We start from the raw sequence: 15418 nt of genomic DNA, 5'->3' as shown, positions 1-15418 counted from the left end.
CCTGACCCATTCCATTTATTTCACTGTTTTGTGGTGGGGAAACAGGTAAAGGAATCCTTCTGGAAGCCACTCCTTCTGTTTTTATGAATAAGAGCAGTGTTTGGAGCAGTTAAGGCACCGTGACCAAATCCTCCAAAAGACGTAATGCAAGTAGCATGGGGCTATTGTGGGACACAGCTGTGGGCGGTGTGGGTTACCCTGTGAGACGTTGCTTATTCAACAGAAAGCTCTGGAGGAGAACTTCTGGTGGAATTGAAGAGGAGAGAAAAAGTGATACTTCAGGGAGAAAAATGTAGATGGGCAAACCACTGCTTGGGAGAATTAAACAATAGAGTCCAGGCAGTGAAAGTCTGTGTTTATTGCAGGACTAATGGGTATCCCAATTATTTTCCAGTGTAGCATTTAGCAGAGCAAGACAGCGCTAACTGTGCATGAACAGAATGAATGCTCTAGGTGTCAATCCAGCTTTTGCTGTAAGGTGGAAAAGAGCATGTAATGGTGAAATCATTTTTTATATGATCAATAGGACCACCTAAGTGAGCAGGCAGAGTAATGAAAAATGATCTTGCTCCTCTCCAAGGCTGCAGAGGTGTGCTTAAGGAATTCCAGTGATCTTTACAGCTTTCATAAATCTTTGTGTGTGTGTGTGTGTGTGTGTATACCTACCTGCATTTTTCTGTTCTGTAGGGCTTTTTTAATTAAAGAGCTGGAGGACTGATTTTCAATGTCTTTTTAAATGTTGAATGTATTTTAACGAAGATATTGTCTCAGGTATGATTCATATCCCTTTCCCGATTGTTCCTTCTAAATGGAACATATTGGCCGTGATCCTGCAGTAAAATCCCCATGTGTGGTCTTGCATCCATCCAAGAGTCTTGTTCACTTCAGTGGAGGTTCCCGAGCCTCTCCCTTGCTGCAGGATAGTGGGTTTTGCATGGAGAAAAAAAGTGAAGAATACCATATCCCTTTTACCAAAACAAGTAAATGATAATTTTTGTTTATATTTCTAGAGGTAATTTAGAAGAATTTTTAGTTCCTTGAGCATGAGTTGTATTTCCCTGTATGGTCCTTAGCTTTTTTCCTTCTTCCTTTTTTTTTTTTTTTTTTTTTTGTAATTACTGAATCCACTCTGATTAATTATTCATCCTGTTTATGGTAGGTGGTAGGCTGTGGCAAACTATTTTCATTTTGCTGCTGGGCACATTGGGTGATGACTCCAAAAGTGAATCCATAAAAAGGCTTGAGTCATTAGAAAACAAAACAGCTTGCTGCAAGATTCTTTGATTTTGCTGCTTATTGCTCAAGAGTAAAAAAAAAATCCAAAATAAAAACAAAATAAAAAGTCATATACTGTATACCACAGTTAAAAAAAAAAATTAAATACTTCAGGCAGGTAGACATGTAAGAGAATTGCTTGTGTAAATGATCATGAGCAGCTGCCCTTATGAAGCACAACAGAAACTGATCAAATATGTGTGAAGGATTGGAAAGGCAGATGGATATTTGGTTGAAAAATAGACTTTGTCTCCGCAGAAGATGACTGCAAGAGAAAGGTGCTGATTTGTTCTGGTCTTTGACAGAGGTGCTTCTTTCTCACTCAGTCTTTTATTGAAGCTTCTAAACAAAAGTGAGGAGACTATATAGAATCATAGAAGAGTTTGTTTTAGAAGGGACCTCCAAAGGTCATCTAGTGCAATCCCCCTGCAGTCAGCAGGGACATCCTTCACTAGATCAAGTTATTCAGAGCTTTGTTGAGTCTGACCTTGAATATCTCCAGGGATAGGGCCTCAACTACCTCTGTGGGCAACCTGTTCCAGTGTTCCACCACCCTCATGGTAAAAAAACTTTTTCCTAACATCCAGTCTAAATCTGTAGACCCAAGGAGCTGGATGTAGACAAGAGGGCTGTAAAGAAGTAGCCGTCCATAGGCACAAAAGAATAAGATGGTCCTAAAGTAAAGTTGTCCTGTGAGCAAGTGATTATTATCTATACAGAGCCTCCAAGTTCAGGACTGACAAGCTCACTTGGTTCTTTCAAAAGCATGTCTCAGTAACAAGCTGGAAAATACAGCTGTTGAGGTTTCCAAAGCCATGCTGGCATAATTTTCTGGCAGTTAACAAAATTCATGCTCTACACTAGTTCCCATAAAGGAGGATAGATGTAGGACTGGTTTATAGACAAGGTTCTAGATCATGCATCCCATAATGTTTCCCAAAACAAGGAACATGTAAGAGAAACTTTGCAAAGAGTTCATTGGCATAAACATGTTTTACCAGCTTTTGGGTTTGCTGTTTAGAGCTCAGCAGAAAGGGGATAATGCCAGATGGTTTTTACATTGAAGCTCTGAATAGCTTGTTATTGATGATAAAAGAGAAAAGAAGATGAAGGATACCACAACGCCACCCTTCCAGCTCAGTCCTGTTTTGTCAGACTGGTGATGAACCATGCAGAGATGTAAGTCAGAATGGTGAGAAAGAATGAGAGGGAGATTCAGGAATCGTCAGCAGAAAGGTGTGTGTGGCTGTTGGGAGAAATCCCCTAGTGTAGCAGATACAGAGGGAGAATGCCAAGGGCAGAACTCTGTTTCATTTCAAATAATGAAGAAATAAACAGTAGAAAACCTCTAATTCAAATTCAAGAGTGCAAATGTCTGTAAACCAAAGGAGTTATCTAGAAATGGCAGCTGGACTGAAGACCAAAAGTGGTGGATTCAAAAATGATGATTTCTGCCTGTGGGAAAGGGGCATTTGTAGCAAAATGACTACAGAGTGCCTTGTATGAATAAGTCCTTCCAGAAGGACCTTGAGAATAGGCATCATCTCGATCAGAAAAGGGCTGTTAGCCAAAAAGTTGCATCTTCAAGGGAAAAGACTGTGGAGGTAAAGTCAGGCTCGGCAGAAGTCGAACTGTATTAAATGTTGTGAAGGATACTGAGCAAATAGAAAAAGAAGTGAAAAAGGAGGACCATGGAAATTAAGACAAGGAGAAGCTGAAACATAATGTAGGTATGAGCCAAGAACAAAAAATACCTTCCTTCTAGTCCTATGTTCATTCTCTCCTTTCCTGAGAACAAGATAGATAACAGCAGCAGGTTGATGGCAGTGGAAATCACCGTAATGAATTGGGATGCAAAATACAGGGGCCTCTACACTCTGAAGTCAAGGATGGAATAATCTTCCTTCCAAGTTCTAGAAGAATTGGGTCCTGAATTTGCAAGACTCAGTTAAAGTAGTTTTTACATTTAATACAATCACACAGGACAGTCATAGAGAAGCTGACAAAGGTGAGGATAGCAGAGGAGATGCTCAGCATTACGGATCTAGCTCAGAGGAAGATAGCAACTGAGAGTTGTGTGAGAGCTGATATAACCAGGGAGGAGCTTATTAGTGAACATACTGAAGGATCTATTTCAGGATTGGTTTGATTTAATAATTTTATATAAAATTTTGTCACACAAGGAAGTAGAACATGGATGTCTTTTCTTGGCAGTAAGGTTGAAGTCAGTACAAATAAGGATCTGATGATTGTCTGGAAAGAGCTGGATACCCTTGAGTAGAAGGGGGAAATAGTATTTAATTCAGTAAATGAAAAACTGCAGTTAAAGCTTTGCATTTGAAGTGTATCAATAGAAACTTCAGCCGTAAGTATAGAGCTGATCTTAGGTGTATCAGTAGGGTAGGTATCAGTATAGTAGGTTCATTGAGTGGGTAATGAATCAGTAGTTGATCACAAAATTCTAGAGCTAGAGGAAATGGCCTGAAGTTGTGCCAGGGGAGGTTTAGATTTGATACTAGGAAACTTTTCTTTTCTGAAAGATTGGTCAGGCATTGGAACAGACTGCACAGGGAAGCGGTGGAGCCACCATCCCTGCAGGTGTTCAAGAAACATGTGAACATGGCAGTTCGGAACATGGTCTAATGGCCATGGTGGTCTTATGCTGATGCTTGGACTCAATCATCTTGGAGGTCTTTTCCGACCAAAACAATTCTGTGGTTCTACGATTTTTTGTGCACCATTGAAAATCAACAGACTTCCATGGTGATTGTGCCATTTGTATTGTCCACAAAAATGGATAATCTCTTGCAATAGGTGTTCAAAGATAATTTCCCTTGATAGAGAAGACTTACTACCTTGCAGACAATTTATCCTGTGAAAATATTTCTATATTTTAATTTCAAGTTTAAGTTCTGAAGTCTTGCAAAACTACTGGGAGCTCCACTGGAGGTTTGATACATTTTGGTACTCTGTAAACACACAAATTGGTTTTAGCAGGTATTTGTGGAGCTTGTGTTCCCAATGTGACTTGTTTGCACAGAATAAAATATTCATCAGGGCATAAAAGATAAAAACTAAATTTCCCTTTCTAAAAGCAATATGGGAATTAACCTACATTATGGAGCTTAAACTTCACTGATTCTCCTCCAGGGATGGAATAAAATGTTCAGAATCACCTCTAATCTGTGAAGAATCTAAACCGTGTGGAAATCTTCCTAATTCCCCTAGGTGCTTTTGATGCTCATACCCATAGATCTTAGACTATACTGTTTTGGATGGGAGTTCTTTGATGCGTGATTCTCAGTTCCAGGTGTGAGATTTTTCTGTAATAAAACAGTTACACCACTTAATTTTCTATCATTGAGTAGCCTATATAAGTACAGAATATCAATACTAATAGATGAAAAATATCACTCTAATAATCCGCGTGAGTTGCACTAGTTTTAAATATGTCAATGAAGTTGAAGGTGTCATTTTCCTACCTACAAAGAGCCTTTTAGCTCCTGTTCCTTGCTTTAAAAATGGGTCATGGGTTCAGACAAGATGTAGAACTTTTCAAATGTTTTTCCTTTGGGCAGAGAAACTACTTCATGGGAGCTCTGCCTCTGCGAAACAGATTGCTGTGATTTTTTTACTAGTCCTTTCAAAGTACCAATACAGCATTTTTTTGGAGCTCATCAGCTGTAGCAATCATTCAGCCCTGTAGCTCATATCCTATTTTTGAAAAGCCATTTCCTCTCAATGCACATGTCTTTTCCCTGTGTTTATATGAAGCAGTCAATGGGGCTTTCAGCCACGAGCATCAGAATGAAATCAAATGAATTAGTTCCAAAGATATGAAGCCATTTAACACCTTGGAGCCTCATTTTGCTCCAGATGTAGCATGTAGCTCACATCATGTAGAGCCAATTATAAACCAAGTGACCTGCCATGACACCTAAAATCTTGGTAGAATTTGCACTTTGCCTGCAAGATGACACTTCATTTTCATCCTCTGGGTTTGGATCTGTAGCTGTGAACAAGGTGATTGCCCTGGTGTAATGATGAAAATGGGACTTCATTCATTCTACCTATAAAGAGTTGCATCAATACATGCATTCAATTATAAATGCACCAAGATTCTGTGATAAATACCATTCCTGCTAGCATTTAAAAAGAAATGCAAAGTGAATTTAGGTTGGACACAATTAAATCCAAAGTGTATACATTAATTCTGTTTTAAAGGGAGTGGTAACCTTTAGTTATGATTTATGGAAGCTCTTAATACCGCATCTCTTCCTGGGGTTTCCTCACACCACTTCATTCTAGAGGAATGATTTTGATTCAAAAACAACTCTTAACTGGCTTTCTTACCTTTCAGTGCAGAATGTGTTCTGTGATATGTTGCCAGGCAAGTAGCCTGCAGAGAAATGTCATTCTTGTCTCAGGACTCTGAGTCTGTTTGTGGTGGTTGATGTTCATTTGTGTTTGATCACTTCAGAAAATATCAATCCATCCTCAACTGTAGTGGTTTTGGATTGGGGTGGAGAAGGAAGTGAAATTTCAAATGTAGAGTTTGCATCCTAGCAGGGACCTAGGTACCAGGAGGGTGGAAGCTTTTCTATGGTGAGTACAGCCTACTTGCAGTGTGCTCTGTGCCTCGCTGTCTATAAAACATAGCTCATAAATCTTGGCATCATTTACATAGTGTTTTGATATGAGGTTTCTCTCCAAGTCTGAAGTAACATTAATTATTAGTCGTGGGACTGCTGGTTCTCTTTCATATCTCCCCACCTCCATATTGCCATGTATGCAGCCCCTTCTTCAGTACAGAGGACAGGCTAAACCACCCTCGCTGAGATTACTCCATCACCTCTAATGGTGTAGCACAAAGCCATACATTTCTCCACTCTGGAGTCTAAAGTCTCTGAACTTTATTAGCCCAAGGGAGTGGTAGGCCCAAGCGTGCTCTGAAATGCTGATCTCCTGCTTTGATAACTGAGCTTTAAAATCAAGATAAACAACCTGCCCTATATACTGAACATGTCCTAATTGCACACTTGGAGCAAAACAGCCAATGAATGAGTGTGTGTTGCCTGCTAATGAATATTTGTAGTTTTGGAAGATTTTGTATGTGATGTTCCACATAGCTTCTTCAGTTATTAGCAAGAGTGGCTTGAAGACTCTATTGAAGGAGGAGAAGCTGACTTTATGTAGACCAAGAAACTGTGTTTTAATGTCATATCTTAGCTGAGCATGATCACTCTTATTCACATTGTACTAGCTAATACTTCTTCAAAACTGTTTATACTATGTGCAGAGTTGTGTTTAAAATCCTATTTGCTGTTACATTTCCTAGTCTGCAGTAGGGGAGGGCTGACTCACTGAAGAACTCATAGCAGGACTTCATTTACTTGCAGGGGACAGAAGAGGGAAGGGGTAATGATGTTTGAAACCACCCAAATTACTTTTACTGTGCCAAATATTTTGCTGTTTGTTACTCTCCTCATGTTTATTATGGCTAAGATTTTATTCTTGCAAAGATTTTTCTTGTTGAGAAATGGCTCTCAAGTTATGAGAGTGACTATGCAAACCATGGAACTGTTGTCAGTTCCAGTGTCAGAGCCAGGGCTCTCTGTGAGAGAAGTGAAAGGAGGAATACAGAGATGGAGCACCTGAGTTGAGGTGGCCAGCCTGGGAAGAGCCACAAGCCCCAGGGAGCCACAAGCTAAGACTTTTGTTGAACCAGAAACAACACATCATAGACATTCCAGAGCCAAAGAGAAAACTTTCTTAGTGAGGTTTTTGGATGTAGCCCAGTAATAGGAGAAAGAAGGGGGGATGTGATGATGTGTGTTTTGCTCCCAGGATAGCCTGATAATGGCACTTCCTTCCTTCAACAAGTTATAGACAGCACAAATCAGGAGTCCTGTACTTTGACTTACAGTCTAGCACCTTTCTGACACACATACAAAGCCTGAGCACCCAGATTAGGTACCTGAAGTAATCACTAGGAAATCAAGTGATGTGAAATGTCTTATGGAAAGTCATCTAACACCTGGATCCTGCTCTGCTCATCCCCTAGTCCCTCATAGTAGGTCTCAGAAGGTAGGTGTGGCACTGCAGTTGGCAAGTTAGGCAGGAATAGCAAACCTATGGCAGACAATGTCTCCCATCATAGTGGTACTGCCTTTTCAATACCATAATAGAATTGCTGTAAACTCTAAAGTTGAGTGTAAAATTCGCTTTGATGGTAGAGCTGGGCTTATGTGGTTCTCAGGAATTGTTGGAATTTGGTTTCCTTCCTGGTTTTCCTATTTATGTTTCCATTTTTCACTTTTCTTAAGATATCCTCCTCTCTGGAATGTCTAACCTTTCTTTAAAACACCTTCTTCCTACAGCCCCATCACAAATCAACTGCACTCCCACAGTTACCTTTCAAATATAAATAAGTTAGTTAAATGATTTACCAAAATGTGGTAAAACAAATAGACCTAGCCTGTGTTTTGTTTGAGGGGTTTTCATTTTGTTTTCTAAAACATCCTTTTCCTTCTCTCTCTGCTTCTAATCCAGAACCTTACAGTAAGGGTTTTTTCTGCCTTGTCTGTTAAATTGCATGCACATCAATAACACTGTGTGTCAACATTCCTTAGTAAACGTCGGGTCCTCTATGTATCCCCCTTCCTGGGCAAGATTATTCTATACTGTGTATTTACTAGAGCTACATCCTGTCTACTTCAGCTACTCAAGTAAGTAGCAATGTTTTAACTGCTGAGTATATAGTCTGAGTCATTTATTTGTCCTGACTAGATCCACTGCTGATTTCATAAACATTTGGGGAAAGAAATACCAAACTAGCAAATATTTGGAGAACCCCCTAATGCAGGATCTTAAGAGGATGATATCGTCTCTCGGCTTGAAGATTAAAATCAGTGCTGTTCACAGCTGATTAACTTTCCTTTCTAATATTACCCACAAATTGAGTTAATGTAATAAAACTTAATGAAACAAGGTTTAGTAAAGCCGCAGAGAATATTTACATGACAGCGAGCTATAGAGCAGTTCAGGCTGTCCCAGTGTTCACTTTGTAATGGCTCTCTGCTTTATCCTGCCCAGTGGATGGGTGTAGCAATGACAACAGTCCTTGTGTGGGGTTGAAACAGCCCCTTTGCTGACTCAAGGTGAGGTGAATTAGCTGCACTGTATTTTCTTTGTGCCTAGTCAATGGCTGATCGTTGCTTTCTTTCCCATCACCTCTGATGATTCTTATTTTTGGTCCTACAGAGTCATCAGCAAAGTGGTGCCAGCTCCAGAGGCCAAACCTGCTACTCCTGTGAGCCGGCCCAAAACACCTCCACCTGTACCGTCACCAGTACCAGCTCCTGTTCATGTCACCCCTCCTCCAGCTCCAGCTCCTCCTCCTCCACAGGCTACTGTCTCACCAGTCCTGATCCCACCACCCTCTCCAGCTGTCTCTGCAGCAGGAGGCTCCAAAGCTCCAGTGAGGAGCGTGGTGACCGAGACCGTCAGTACTTACGTGGTAAGTCACACACTGCTGTTTTGTCCCAGTGCCAGTGACGTTCATCTGTTGGATCATCAAGCCCCTGTGTGGCTCATCATCTCAAACTAATGGTACCTGCCCTCGTGATGTTGCTATTAAGTGACTTTATCCAGCCCTTGCTTCCATGCATGTTTTGAGGGGGTTAATAATTTAATCAGATCATTGCTACTTGGATTATTTTCTTTGCTCCCAATTAAATGTTTAAGTTTCATCTATCAAGTCCTGTTATATCCCAGTTGGTGTTTTCTGCTAACTGAACAAGAGCATTTATTTTTGGAGGTGGAAATGTTTTTGTAGATGCTCTCTTAAGCATCTGAATTGAAACCTCAAATGTCAAACTCTCCATAGATTTTGCTGTCAGTCAGGTAAAGTACAAAACCCTCATACAACATCAAGAATTTGACTTAGCCCTCATTTGAAATGTGTAGAGGCCACTAATCTCTTTTCTGAGTTCCTCAGCATACAGAAATAGCAAATGTTACTGCATCTCAGAAGGTGCATAAATAGTTCACTAAGTCTTTGGTTCATTTGTCTGTTTGACATGTGCCCTGAACTTGGCCTTTGTCTGGTGACATTAAGACTTAGAATCATAGAATAGGTTGGGTTGGAAGGGGTCTTAAAGATCCTCTAGTTCTAATGTCCCTGGCACAAGCAAGGGCACCTTCCCCCAGATCAGGTTGCTCTAAGGCCCATCCAGACTGGCCTAGAACACTTTCAGGGATGGAGCATCCACAACATCTCTGGGTAGTCTGTGCCAGTGTCTCACCACCCTCACAGCAAAGAACTTCTTTCCTCTATGTAACCTAAATTTACCTGCTTTGATTTTAAATCCGTTGCCTCTTGTCCTGTCTTCCTTCTATTAGAAAAGTCTCCCATCTGAAAAACTGGGACATACCTGAGGGTAGGATTGCTGCGCTACTGAAAATTTCTGCTTTAGATGCAATGTAAAATGGAAGTCCTGACCATTTCTGGTTAATTTCGGTTTCTCATCGAAGAGCAAGCAGCAGATACCATTAACAATGGCAGCAATGTTGTTTCCTTCCCTGTCCTGGCTGAATTCCAGTTTGGTTGGTGACGCCTTGCTTATCTATAGTGGATAGCAGTTTAAAAATCCATTTTAAACACCTAAAGCTTGCTTTTATTGCAGAGTTTCCTGCTTTAATTGCAACGTTTGCATGATTTTCCTCCTTTTTTTTTTTAATTCCTGTTTTTATCATGATTCCTCATGTAAATCTACCCTGCTGTTTCTAATGGAAAAGATGCTCTTCCCTGCTGGACCTAAACTGTTGGATCATGTTACCGGTCTCTATTTAAACAGCTGCTGCATTTCACTCCTGAGTTAGTTACAGCACCAGACAACCTCACCGAGCTGTGCATATCTTTGGGGTACAGGATGCACATCCTCACCTTCTGTATTGCAGGTGTAAATGCAGGGTCATTCCTGCATATCAGTGTCCAGAAGCTTGGAAATTCAGTCTAAGATAAAAACATCTCCAAAATACTGTACTGCATCCCATTTTCTTCAGTTAGCATTAAAAGCAGATAATTTAGAGATTTTGTGAGTTTAAAGAAGGAAAACCCAGGAGTTTGCCCAGATACTTCTAGTGGTAAGACTCTTAGCACCTAATTCAGAGGACATGTAGGCTTCAGGTTATTTCTTTCTTTACAACATTGTAGTTGAAACCAGAACTTTACTGCATTAGGATCCAACAGGGAGGGAGACTCCTGATGACATTCATAAATCAAAAAAACTGAGAGAGCGGTTAAGGAGGAAGGGAATAATTATTATCCTCTTGCATGAAGGGAATCCAGGACACAGAATGATGAAATGGCTTTCCCCGAGTCGCACGGGAAAGCTCTTCTGGAGATAAGATTGGAGCCAGTGTGGCAGAGGTGGTCAACTCCCATCTGCAGGGGAGGACAGAAGGACATTCTAGTTTAAGAATAAAAGATACAGTGTGGGCTCTCCCTGTAGGATAGCATCTCACATCACTGAGCGTGCTCCGCTCATTAACTCCCGGAGGTCTGTACAAAAATAGCATCCAGTAATCACATGCTGTCCCTCCTTCCACGACCCTTGGCTCATTAAGGAAAGAGGAGTTATGCAATATTTTTAACTTTCTCATTCAGCAGCCCAAGCTCTTGTTTAACAAGCAAGCAGAGGTTTCAGTGCATACAGACCACCCTCTCCAAGCCCCTGAAAGCCTAAGACAGGTATTCTGCAGATAGACACCCCCTGAAAACTTAGGGTTTGGAAGAGTTAGGGTCTTTATCTTCTAATGGGAGAACATGAGGCAGTGCTGCCTACACCTGGCACTGCCTAAAGCAGGCAGCAGCCTAGTTAGAGTGCCTGGGGTGCCTGCCAAGTGCCAGGGCTGTGCTGCAGGATGGTCTGAGTGCAGCCAGGTTGCTCAAACAAGTTGTGAAGGGCTGTAGCTGTCAGTGCAATAGCCTGCAGCATCGCTCCTCTGCAGCACCGTGGCACAGCATCTCCATTACCCCACAGGAATTACAGCAGCCCTTTTCACACTAGGCACACACAGTTTACCTGTGGACCAGATGCTTCTCTACCAACTTAGAATGACTCTGCAGATGCAAGATTAGATGCATAGATAGTAATGATTATTGAAATCAATCAGTTTTAAAATCACATTCATTGTATGATGTTGACTACTCCATATCGCTGGGGGGGGGGGAGTTGTTCCCAGTTTAATATTCCTGGTTTTTCTATTTTCTAGTTCTAAGCCACACAAAAAAATGTGAAAAAAAAAATCAGGGCTTTAAGAGGAGTCAGTCAAGAGTGATGTGTTGGTTGCAGCTCTGGTACATTCCTATTGATTTCTCAGAAAGTGGTGAGAGATGTACAGACCACCATGTAGTGTTTGTTTTGTTGGTTGGTTTTGGGGTTTTTTTTCACCTAAGAGCATTTGGGGGTTTTCATCTACTTTTTTAATATCGTGTTTGTAAGCTGTACAGATAGCAAAAAGTTACTGTCGTAGGTATGTGGAAATGCCCAAAAGCTGAGAACAAACCAGTTGATGTTTTTGAGGGTCTGTGATAATGTGCACATTTTCATAAAGGAATGATGAAACCAGGGTAATATGCTGGACAATTTGTACTCTCCATTGTTAGCTGCCCTTCTTTGGGTGGATTTGGTCACATTTTGCTTGTATGTTTTTACCAAAGAACTGTTGAAGAAACCACTTGAGATTTTAAAATACAAATAATGGGTCCAGCATGATATAAACAGAAAAAAGAAATTCATAAAGCTCTGAATATGATAAATCCAGTAAGCAGCTGCCTAGCACTCTAAATGAACTGCCTCTCTTGTTTCCCTTTACCCTTTAGTAAATGGTACTGTGACAGAAATGTCATAAGGGGAATGGAAAGTTACTGAGTAACAACTTTTTTTATATCCTGATCTTATCAGCTTGTTGAAGTTGAAGACTTTGGCTAATAAGTAATACAGCAACATATACACATACGGCCCTGTATATTTTACATACATATAAGACTGTTATCATACACAGGAGGCTGCTGCTGTTCCTTCTCGCTATTAACAGGGTAGGATTTAAAAAGCTGTGATAGTGCAGACAGAGAAGGAATTGTGTCCTTAAGCCCTGGCTTCTATATGTGAATGCCTGCACTTGGGTCAGGTGGTGTAACTGGCTGTACTGGTTTACAGGACAATACAGAAAAATGCATGCTTTTGTCATCATGTACAGAGTAGGGCAGTCAATGAAGACATAACACCAAGATCTTCTCATCAGAGAATCCCTAAATAACCACCATGACCACCAAATAGCTTTGTTGGATAAGCAAGAAACTTTAACTGTCAGGTTTGCTTCCTGCTTAGCACTGAAAACCAGCTAACTTCCCTTTTTTCTTTGCACCAGATCCGAGACGAGTGGGGTAACCAGATCTGGATCTGTCCTGGCTGTAACAAGCCAGATGATGGCAGTCCAATGATAGGTTGTGATGACTGCGATGATTGGTATCACTGGTAAGTTACTCTCATCCATCCCATTCTGTCCTTCCCTGGAAGATTTGGGCTCTATAATTAAAACCTTTCTTATTTGTTTGTGGTTCGTGATGCTGGGAATATTGGAATAGCTTTCTCTGCCAGATGTAATGATCTGGAAGATACTTTTATCTGTTTCTCTGGAATTTGAAAAAGCAGATTTTAAGCTGTGAGGGAGAGTTGCTTTTTAATTAATGGGCACTGGTGATAAGAGTTGTTTTTGAAACTGCTGGGAAATATTGCTGACGCCGGTAACTTTGTGAGAACTACAGGATTATGAGCATAGTGTACACAGACTGACAGTTCAAATTATGAAGCATTGTGTGAACTGTAATATAAATGTCAGCTCTTGTAAAAGGGCTGGAGGGAATTAATCACTTTTTAGTTGTTTTAGAAAACAACTACTTAAAATCAGAAAGTCTTTTGTTTTTAATTGGGGGGGGTGGGTTATGTAGATGTGCTGAAGAAGCATTTGAAAGCATTTTGAATCTAGCTTTTTATACCTGAAAGTGCACTGGTATTTTCTATTCAAATAACAGTTCTTATCTGAGTGTCTGATTTTTTTTTTTTAATTCAAAGTTTTTTATATATTTCTATTTGATTACCATATTCATTAAGATAATTGCTGTATTAATATGAAGGCCAGATCCTTTCTCCCACTGAAAAGTTTCATTTCATTGGGTAAGAAACAAAAGTGACTCCACTGAGATGACAATGATATTTTCCTGTCCTTCACAGGCCTTGCGTTGGGATTACGACTGCACCACCTGAAGAAATACAGTGGTTCTGCTCCAAGTGTGCCAACAAAAAGAAGGATAAAAAACACAAAAAGAGGAAGCACAGGGCACACTGAGGGCTTTGCAGCAGACTGAAGTCGTGCAGTTGCCGTGGCACTTTCTGCCCTGACTCGGTCGCAGGGGAGATCCAGCCTGCTCACGTCGCACCCTCCGTCACCGGCTGTTGGGGTTTTGGCTCTGGAGTGAAACAGGGGCAAGGAAATGCTCTCTGTCAGGGGCTGTTGCGTTCTACAGACCATCTGAGCACAGGGGGGTGGATTTTGGTACATGCTGAATGCTGTCTTTTACCTACTGAGGGAAATTTGCACAGAGCGGTATGAAGACTTTGATAGTTTGTGGTACCGCTCCCACTCCTCTGGCTTGGCAGCAATTAAGATGAATGTTGTAAATACAGACACCTGTCCTATTCTTTCTCAATTTATTATTAATCCCTCTCGAACCTTTGCAGTAAGGTGCAAGGAGGAGGGTGAAATGTAAATTGCAGTAAGTTGTAAACTGAGGAGACCTTCTGGAACGATTTCTCTAGTCTGGATGCAGTTCAGCCTCTACTCCTGCTGAGCCAGATAATCATAACGTGGAAATAAAAAAGTGGCTGGTAAATATTTTTGTGACGAGAATATATGAAGCTTTTTCCCTTGATTTTTAGTACTAACATAAAATAAACACGTTCAAGCTTTTGTGATATATCTTCTATTTTTAAACAAAACAAAACAAAAAGGTTTCTATCGTGTCGATTTTTTTCTTCCGTGTGAATTTATTTCGGTGGACCTGTAATATATTTTATACTTTGGTTTTTTTGTTGTTGGTTTGGTTTTTTTTTTTTAGTCTTTGTCAATGTACCTTTTCATTGCTTGTACATTTCATTAGTGTGTAAAAACACTTCCCATTAAACAATTTTCACACATGTAAATACCTGATATTTATAAAGTACCTTTTCTTTTTTTCTTTTTTTTTTTTCCACTGGTTGTGTTTTTTTGTTGTTGGTTTTTTTTTTTTCTTTAGGGCTTGAGGCTTTTTATTTTTGTTAGCCTGAGAGTACAAACCTAGCAGCTACTAAGAAGCCCACACACGACATACGCCTGTCCCCTATGGCTTTAAGGGATTGGTGAGATCTGCCCCACTGGTGCATGCACGAGAAGTTGGCCAGCACCATAATTAGGCCTCGATTCAGATACTTAAACGTGGTAACTTCTTAAGAAGTGAGTAATCCTATTGCCTTCAAGGAGCCTGTTCCCACACTTTGTTATACATGTGCTTAAATGCCTTATGAATTGAGAGCTTAGGCCAGGGGGGCTCTGCAATTTTAATGGCAGCTACAGTGTGTTAATCTGTAGCTGGAAATGAGCTTTTTTTTATTTTTATTTTTTTTTTTTTAGAAGTGGTGGTGAGTTTGCCAAATCCATAGGGCTCACATTTAGATGGAGGAGATGCAGAATGGCATCGAGGCCAGAAGATGCATTACTCAGCTTTGTGTATCCCTCTTGGAAAGACCAATAAAGTGCATGCAAGTTGTATTCCCTGTTGAAAATGAGGAGGGAAATTGTAGAATAAATAAACCCAAGCAAGTCAGTGTTAGATATTGTAGTGCAATGGGGCTCAGAGCTAAAGGAAATACAAGAATAAATCTGGAAAATAATTGACACCTTTTGTTTCCGAAACAAATTTAGACTTTGATGGTTAATTTGGGGATATTTCTATTGTAAACCGTACAGTAGGAAACATCTGGTGTTGGAGGATATGGTCCTTCCACCTGTTGCACAGATACTAAGAATTATTTCTCAAATG

General features: G+C 40.5%; 1 protein-coding gene across 1 annotated transcript in view; it reads left to right on the top strand.

Moving 5' to 3' along the window:
- Window positions 1-14440, top strand: part of TAF3 (TATA-box binding protein associated factor 3) — a 122211-nt gene extending 107771 nt beyond the window's left edge. The window contains exons 5-7 of the mRNA XM_009900254.2: window positions 8539-8794; window positions 12712-12818; window positions 13575-14440. Of these exons, the coding sequence (XP_009898556.1) occupies window positions 8539-8794; window positions 12712-12818; window positions 13575-13689 (478 nt within the window). The 3' untranslated portion in view covers window positions 13690-14440. The remainder of the gene's footprint in view (window positions 1-8538; window positions 8795-12711; window positions 12819-13574) is intronic.
- Window positions 14441-15418: the final 978 nt, after the last annotated feature.

This window comes from Dryobates pubescens, chromosome Z (genome assembly GCF_014839835.1).
Source record: "Dryobates pubescens isolate bDryPub1 chromosome Z, bDryPub1.pri, whole genome shotgun sequence".
In the NCBI taxonomy this organism is placed as follows: domain Eukaryota; kingdom Metazoa; phylum Chordata; class Aves; order Piciformes; family Picidae; genus Dryobates; species Dryobates pubescens.
Note: the sequence above shows the minus strand (reverse complement) of the source record. Positions and strands in the feature narration are given on the sequence as shown.